We start from the raw sequence: 8,487 nt of genomic DNA, 5'->3' as shown, positions 1-8,487 counted from the left end.
ATTTAGACTCATCCGACCAAACGATTTTTCCACTGATCTGAAGTCCTTGCGTTTCTTCGCTGGTAAATCTCCTGCAGCAGATGTAGCTCTTGTGCTTCCTGTCTTAAAGCCTGTTTCATCAATGTTTAATGATTTGGGAGACATTTGAACATACATTTAAAGTTCTTGTGATTTTTTTTGTTCGACCTTAAACTTATGATGGATGTTCTTTTCTCTTTACCTTTGTTTTTTTATTTCTACAATACTTCTTGTAGCAACAATAGGGTTATTCTCGCTGTACCCACCCTTTCCTCTGCACAAGACAGCGGATGGTCTAATGCAGAAAGAAGGCAAGAATAATCATAACCAGTTGAAAATCATTCCAGGCATCTACCTCGTGCATCCGATGAGAGAATGTCAGGCGTTTGCCAAGCTGCCATTAAAGCTAAACGTGGCTACGTTGGAAAATCCAAAATCCAAAACAGACTCTGGGTTGTTTAACACGCTTTTGTTTACTACATAAATCAATACATATTTTATAGATAGTACATTAATAATGAAGGTGCTTTAATAAAAACAATGAAGGTCTATCTATCCATTTATACCTCATAGTTTACACAAAAAAAGCATTAATCCATCACCTACAATCTAACTTTAAATATGAAGAACTACACATTAAAATGCATACGCTCAAAGAAAACAGAAAATAGTCACAATAGACTTTCAGTCTACTATTGATAACACTTCAGATTGGCTTCACACAAACGAAAATTTCAGACGAAATTTGCCTGTTTTCTTTGGCATACAAAATCTATTTCACTATAAAAATAACTTTCCGTAAAAAAATATGACTATGTTTAGCTGGCAGAAAATCAAAATGTGTGCAACCCACCCCAAACATAACTAAACAGAGAGACCTTTCACTGGACTGTAATCCAGCCAGGCTGTGCTTCAACATGAAGGCAAATATTTATTCTTGCAGCGGATGACGACGTCGGGCAGCAGTCGGATTGTGGGGGTGAGGGAAAAAAGAATGACAGTCAGAAAGACTTGTAACAAAAGTAATTTATTGATAATTTCACATACAAAGTTTTTTTATAGAAAATCTATTTACTGGATGACTGTACAAAACGGCTTAGAGAAAGAACTTGAAAAGCGTATTTATTAAGTGGTATGCATAAAAATGGCAGTTAAAATATCTATATATAAAAAATAAATAAATTATTTTCCCACTCCTGAAAAACAAGACTGAGGGGGAAAAAAAAAAAAAAAAAAAGTCTGTTATTGTTTCAGCAGAGCCTGCATTCTGCTGGAGCGAAAACACAGATGGCTTCAAAGGATCTTGTTCACAATATGGGATCCTGAAGGTGTGGCAGAAAGGAAGGAAGAAAAAAAAAAAAAAAAAAATCAAACAGTGTTTTCTCCCAATATTCATCCACTGTATAATAAACACAAATGACTGTTAGTGTAAATCTACCTTTTTGTGGCCAACAGCTGCATCCAGTCACACATCAGTCACCTGATCAGATCAGCATCTGTGTGATGGTGGAGAACAGAACAAGAAGTTACCATTGCGTACTCGACACGTCGGAACATCTACGACTGTAAACCAATCTATGCAACTCGTGCGGATTTAAATTACTTTTATTCGATCTATTTTTAGAGTGGAAAAAGGCTAATTTGTTTTAATACAGAACCATTAGCTCATTTATTCGTAACTATTTTACTTTTAAATAAATTCTATTTTAAAACATGAGATTTTAGAGCAAGAGTTGCATGTATTAACTTTTTTTTTTTTTTTTTTTTTTTTTTTTTAAAGATTTTGAACGTGTTCCTTAGATTTTTTTTTAAAGCAAAAACATAGTGGTGTTGGAAAAAAAATAAAAAATCAAAAGATATTTAGGGCAGAGGTTACCTTTTTTTGTAGCGTTTCCTAAGCCACCTTTTTTGTAGCGCCTCCTTCTCGATTTTTGTTCTTTATTTTTTCAGCCCAACGCGAGTCGAGTAAGCCTGCAAGTTTGCAATCTTCTTCACACTACACAACATTTATCCGAGTGGCAAGTTGGCCACCAGGTGAGGTGGAGCTTCTTTTTTGTTCTTTCATCCCCAGATTTAATATTTTGATATACAACCCCAATAAGCCAGAGTCTACATTTTCTTTCATTTTTTTGGAGACTTGTTAGCGTCAGTGTAACTTTGCTCATACGTTACCTTCTTTAAAACAAGGTATCTATTTTAGAGGCCGCACGGCAGGACTCGCCTCACGATCCTTTTCGATAAAAGAAAAAGATGGAGTGAGTATCTTTAATCAAACATCAGCACTTCCCAAGAACTCAGGCGTAGCTTTCAAAGGAAGTCCTCTTTCAACATCCCATTTTTTGCAGTATTGTGTATAAATCATTGAAAGAAAAAAAATAAATAAATTAAGCACACATTTCACTTCAGGACACAAAATGGGGAGTGTTTTTGTATGTTAGGGTTTTTATGTGGTTTTGGAAACAAACAGGACAGTTTATAAATAGTCATTAATTTAACAGCAGCTACGGTCACTGGATTTGATTAGCAACGGTTTATACACAATATTTTGTTTTACATCCACTGAACAAACGAAGTACATGTATTATTATCTGCATGCAAGTTTTCGTAACAAAAACTAGTTAGTAAATGGCATTTATGTACTGACAGCTAGAAGAAAAGCAAAAATACCAGGTTTTGTTAGCTGGGGAACAAGACTGCGCTTTATTGACTGACATTCTACAGAAAAACATGTTTAGTTCCCTATTTAGGCAACGAACACAAGAATTATTTTGTGAAATGCAAAAACTATAAAACAGCAAAATAAAACGTTTAACCAGAGGTAACTTGTATATACACATACGTTTAGACTGGCCACATTCGCTTTCCTTTACAAAAAAAGAGAAACGTCATAACCAACAAAATAGGTTTTTTTTTTGTACTTTTTGAACACAATACTGCGTCTGAACCCGAACATATTTCCTCAGAGAAAGTTCTGGATTCTGTTAATCCTGTCCAATAGCTCACACTTCCACAGCCGTCAGTTTAATTTTGATGTTTTAGTGTTGGGTTTGTACCGCGGCTTTTAAACACTTTTTTTGTTTCGAAGCCTTTTGGTCGAGATCTTTTTTTCTTTTAAGGATCACACGACTCGAACCGAGCCGTTTGTTTGCGCAAACCTTGACTATTTGCAAGCGTAATCCAGGCTTCTACGTTCTACCCACGATTATTACATACACCGAAAAAAAAATGCAAAATAAGAAAATCAGCAAGCAAACTGCACAAGCAATCATCGCAAAGAGGAAGCGCTGAAACGACACTCCTGAGCAAGCGTATTCCTTAGTGTATCTACAAAATGGTTTGGCCAGAAGATTATTAAAAAGAGGTGAACGTTTATATAAAAAAAAGAAAAAAAAAAAAAAAAGGAAATGGACAAAATATCTAAAAATTACTTTGAGCTGTTAAAAGGAGTTACAATTGGTGGCGGTTGACCGGGCAACCCCGAGTGAGCGGCACGTCTCAGAATCTCCCGTACGGATGTTCACGATAGCTTCCTTTATTCTGGCGGGCAGGGGGAGCTTTCCCTCCACCGCTACCCCATGCAGCACCTTCCCAATCATCTTCAGCTGCCAAGGAACAAGTGGGAGAAAAGAGACAAAGAGAGAGAGAACTTTTAGTATGAACTTGGGTTCTTTCACAAACACCTTCTTTGAATATTTTGGAATAAAAAAGGTTTATATGTAACTGGATTTATAAAAAAAAAAAAAAAAAAAAAAAAAAAAAGGACTGCAATAAAATGTTTATTGTGCTTTTTTTAGGCGCTTCTACAGAACATGTGTAAACCGTAAAAGCAGCACAGACAATTTGGGTGTTAACAGGAAAGGGCTGAAAACTGACCTTCTCACATGAATGTTTTTTTACCCAACACACCCAGTGTTTATTAACGCTGATGTCAATCGGGAGCGACGGGAACAAAGCTGTGTAACATGCATCCAGTCAACTTACCGTATGATTCGTAGTTCTCCTGAGCCTCGCCGTGACCGTAATCATAATATTCTGTTTCTCTGTTTGATAAATAAATAAATGATTATTGTAGTGGCAAGAAAACAACAAGGTTCTATTGAAAATTCCTGCTGAACTGCAGAAACTCACGGCTTGACTCGTTTTTACAAAAAAAAATAAAAAAATAAAAAAAAGGGAACCTACCCCTGTGGCGCGGCCTGGCTATAATAGTTTTCGTAACCTTCGTATTGAGTATCAGCGTAGCTCTCGTCATACGCCTGATGAAAAAAAAAACCCAAACAAACGAGGTTTCGTTTAACAAGTACGCGGATGATCATAACATCGATTTTCGTTAAATCTGATTGAATTGCTGTAGTTTAGTAGCTAACGAGGACTTCAGGTGCAGCGGGCACAAACAAATCAGTGACTCACGTATTCCTCGTACGACTCTGGTGCTGGGTGCTGCTGGTGAGAGAGGGCGGGTGCAGGTGCCATCCTCTGCGAGGTGGCAGGGGGCCGGGATCTTCCCGCGGCTCCTCCGCGGTTAGCAGCTGCGGAGGGATGGCCGCCTCGGCCCACGGGCGCTCCTCTTGCTGCTCCGCCTCCTCTGGGGCCACCTCGGGGGGCAGCGCCACGAGGAGCACCACCGCGTGGGAGCATGCCACGACCTCTGATTGAAAAATAATTACATCGGTCATGTATCCATAATGACAGTCAATCACTGATATTATTAAAAAGCAAAGCATACTTGAAAATGTTTTATTAGAAAGCAGTCATACCTGGCCCCAGGCATTGGAAGTGGTGGGCCACCGCGGCCCCGACCTGGACCTCCACGGCCTCGATTGTGTGCGTCCTGCGCACCATTCAGATATCCGACATCCATGAAGGGATCCTGGTGCATCTCTTCCATGTTGTCCACCTATAATCATGAATAGAATCATTTAAGGTGACCATCGAGGCTGTTATGTTCTCTGATCTAGTAGATTAAAAAAATGGAAACATGATCTAGCACCGATACCGTAAAACCCTTCAATTACTCACACTTAAACACAAAACTAAAATGTCTTCTTCAGAACAAGCCTTGAATTCTACTGCTGCAAAAATGACTTACGGGCATGAGGAACTTCTTGACCTCGTCCATAGCGTGAGCCATGCGCAGATAGCATTCCGGGATCGGCGCAAACACTTCGATGTACACGTGCAGTTCCATAGACAGGTGAGCGTATTTGGGCTCCCCTCCCTTCCGTAGCTCTTCTTCCTACCAAAAAAAGAAATAAGTTAAGGCAAATGTATTTATTATAAATCGGGTAAACACCGCCTCCTAGTGGCTAAAAACAGACGGCTGATGCCAACCATGTACTCGCATGTTCGTGTCTGGTGCTAGAGAACGCACACGGGATTATGGAATTTCAGTAGGATCACACAAACCACACATGTGTACCTTTCACAACATTAAATAAAAGCTGAGGAAAGCTCTAAATAAAAGTCTACCACATTTTTTTTAAACAAGGGTTGGCACGTGTTTGTGCGAAGTCATTCTGACGAGACTGGTCATCGTGGTGCACCATATAAATAAATGATTCTCAAAAATGGAATCAGAAACCATAGCTCGTCGGTCAGGGTTTGTAACAGTGGGTACAATACTTTTTTTTTTTTTTTTGTTACTTCCATATGGGGAAACTTGTCAGCTATTAGTATTACTTCACAGCTATGCTTGATTAGACAGATCATTATCTCCAATATCAATTTACTGCATATGTTTATAAAGAACTCACTGACTAAAGCCAGTGTATAGAGTTCACCTAGCAGGAACATCGAACATCTAACTTTAGTTAAGAGCGAAGATGCAGGAAATGTTTTCTACCTTGTTCTTGTCCCTCATGGAGCCCTTGCCAAGGACTGAAATTTTCGCTCCGGTTTCCTCTTGCAGCCTTTTGATGGTGCTGCCCTGGGGTCCGAGAATCTTCCCCACAAAGTTGAACTGGTTAAGATGAAACAAGAAGCGACTTAGAATTACGGAAGTTTAAACAAAAGTTCTGCTCGATTTAAATAGTTGAATATAGCAAAATATAGATATTTTTTTAACCAGTGATTTTCACAAGCGTGCTGTAATTTTGTTACTGGAAGCAAATTGCCATTGTTACAAGTGTGTGACGTAGTGACCGACAGTCTGTGGGTAGCAGGTAGTGATTTAATTCATTACAATAGTATTAGTTACAGTCCTAGACTACAGTGTGTCATTTAGTAAAATTGTTGGTTGATGGTATGTCAAGGTATTCGTTTCAAATGTAAAAAAATTGCCTTGACAAGATAAAAAAGAAAGAAATATACAACTGCTTAGTTTCTCTTAAATAGAATGAATACATTTCCACCCACTCACCCGAGGATACTGTTTGACAGGAATAAGCACTCGTTCCTTCACTCGCACGTTTTTGGCGGTAAACAAGTCCAGGTACGCCTCGCCATCTTTTTTCGGTTCGCCTTTCTGGATCCGTTCGATCTCTGTAAAAACACCACAGTGTGAAAATGTGCAATGTGTTTGTGCTACCGTAGTTTATCTTTGTGGGTGAAATCTCTTATTTTAATCAAAACTAGTACACAAAAAAGGAGCGTGGTTTGGTGTGGCCATGTGCTTAGTTTAATACTTTTGCAATACTTGTCTAAATGTCTAACAAACTACATTTGTCTTATTGAATATTTCAGCATTTATTGATCCATTTCTCATTCATTTCATCTGCAAGAGTAACTTGACTCCTCCCCAAATACGGGGATTGGAGCCCATCGTGACCAGACAAGCGCCGAACGCAAGATTTGTGCAGAACCTGGTGACTCGTTGCCGCTGCAATCCATTTAAAATCACCCTTCGATCCAATCATGAATTGTAGTGCATCTTCTTTAAAGGGGGCAATAGGGGAGGTCTGACTCCCAAGATTGGATCAGGGTAAGACGTTTGAACTCCTTTAGCCGACCCTAAGCCTAACATATCTATAAATGCCTGCTCGTGGGATCTAAATATTCCAGAATGCTGACCAAGGCCTGGGATCTAGAGACGCGAGAACGTGGGCAGGGACTGAGATCTAGAGACGCGAGAACGTGGGCAGGGCCTGGGATCTAGAGACGCGAGAACGTGGGCAGGGCCTGGGATCTAGAGACGCGAGAACGTGGGCAGGGACTGAGATCTAGAGACGCGAGAACGTGGGCAGGGACTGAGATCTAGAGACGCCAAAACGTGGGCAGGGACTGAGATCTAGAGACGCGAGAACGTGGGCAGGGAGTGAGATCTAGAGACGCCAAAACGTGGGCAGGGACTGAGATCTAGAGACGCCAAAACGTGGGCTCTGGAAGAAACAGCCTGTTGCACCTTTTAGGGATGCGCGCGTGCATGAGACGGTATAACATGCACGCCACACGGGGGTTGGATTTAAGAAAAACGTTAAATAAATAATTATAATAATAATATTAAAATAGCAAATAAAGCAAAAAATACCCCCCAAAAAACCCACACATTTCAGGGACCTCGGTTTTCCTGCACTCTTTGTTCAGACAGGAAGCTCAGACCCATGCTAGGCTAAGCTTTGTTGACTAGCTGGCCTAGCGTTAGCACAGCGCTCCCACGTTGTTAGCATTACCTAGCAACAGTGCAGCAGCTACGTGAAGGTTACAAGCGATTTTATATACATTTAAAATACTTTAATATTAATTGTGCACATCCGATTACATAAATAAGTCTAAATAAACAGACCTGCAGCGAGCAGTTTCATGGCGTGAGTGAACGAGGCATCCAGACTGTCCTTCTCCGCCAGCAGCTCCGGGAGATATTTACTCTCACTCTCCATGCTGGGGCTACTGCCAGTGCTGTTCGGTTTCTTAACCTTGGTGGTGGTGGTGGTGGTGGTGGTGGTGTTACGGGCTGCGTCCATGAATCCGAATTATTAGCAAATTATTCGATTTAATTCCTGAGCACTGAATACGAGAAGACGCAAAGATGATACGCAGCTCTTCTAACAAAGCTAGAGGATCCTACCAGGTTTTTTTTTTTCTTTTTCTTTTTTTTTTTTTTTCTCTTCCATCAACCGGTATTCAAAGAAGCCCCGCCCACCAAGTGCCGATAAACTATTATGATTGGGTAAATCTTGAAGTAACACCCAATCATATCTTAGAACCTGGGAAAGAGTCGTGTCTTATGAAAGGGCAATAGGAACCGGAAGTTACGCTTTAAAGGGGAACATTGTCTCTCCAAAATGGCGGATGTCACGCGTTGATTTAATTGCACGTTTTTGCTTCGAATTGAAAGTTGAAAAAAGGATTACAATGTCTAATGTGAATCTTTTTTCCAATTATGATGAATAAAATAATAATCGTTGTGTACTTGGATGGAGATCATTGCACTACACATCAATCCATCCATCATAAATCTGGGCCCTCAGCCTTCTCATGGCTTTATATGTTCATATGTATTGACAAAAATATCCAAATTAGTAGCCCCATCTG

General features: G+C 40.0%; 1 protein-coding gene across 5 annotated transcripts; it reads right to left on the bottom strand.

The window, feature by feature from the left end:
- Positions 1-1,026: 1,026 nt before the first annotated feature.
- khdrbs1a (KH domain containing, RNA binding, signal transduction associated 1a) lies at positions 1,027-8,070 on the bottom strand. Of its 5 annotated transcripts, none has more exons than XR_006923676.1 (11): positions 7,739-8,070; positions 6,377-6,498; positions 5,861-5,977; positions 5,108-5,254; positions 4,776-4,915; positions 4,429-4,666; positions 4,201-4,274; positions 4,000-4,058; positions 3,470-3,620; positions 1,457-1,514; positions 1,027-1,340 (listed from the first exon to the last, which is right to left on the bottom strand). XR_006923676.1 is itself a non-coding variant. In XM_046833491.1 (9 exons), the coding sequence occupies exons 1-9, from the start codon at positions 7,914-7,916 to the stop codon at positions 3,514-3,516; spliced, it is 1,182 nt and encodes a 393-aa protein (XP_046689447.1). In that variant the 5' UTR covers positions 7,917-8,069; the 3' UTR covers positions 2,441-3,513. The 5 variants fall into 5 exon arrangements, 1 of the variants encoding a protein (XP_046689447.1); XR_006923677.1 differs by having other exon boundaries at positions 1,027-1,342; positions 1,460-1,514; XR_006923674.1 differs by having other exon boundaries at positions 3,447-3,620; positions 7,739-8,069.
- Between the last annotated feature and the right edge of the window lie 417 nt (positions 8,071-8,487).

Source organism: Silurus meridionalis, chromosome 2 (assembly GCF_014805685.1).
Source record: "Silurus meridionalis isolate SWU-2019-XX chromosome 2, ASM1480568v1, whole genome shotgun sequence".
Classification (NCBI taxonomy): domain Eukaryota; kingdom Metazoa; phylum Chordata; class Actinopteri; order Siluriformes; family Siluridae; genus Silurus; species Silurus meridionalis.
Note: the sequence above shows the minus strand (reverse complement) of the source record. Positions and strands in the feature narration are given on the sequence as shown.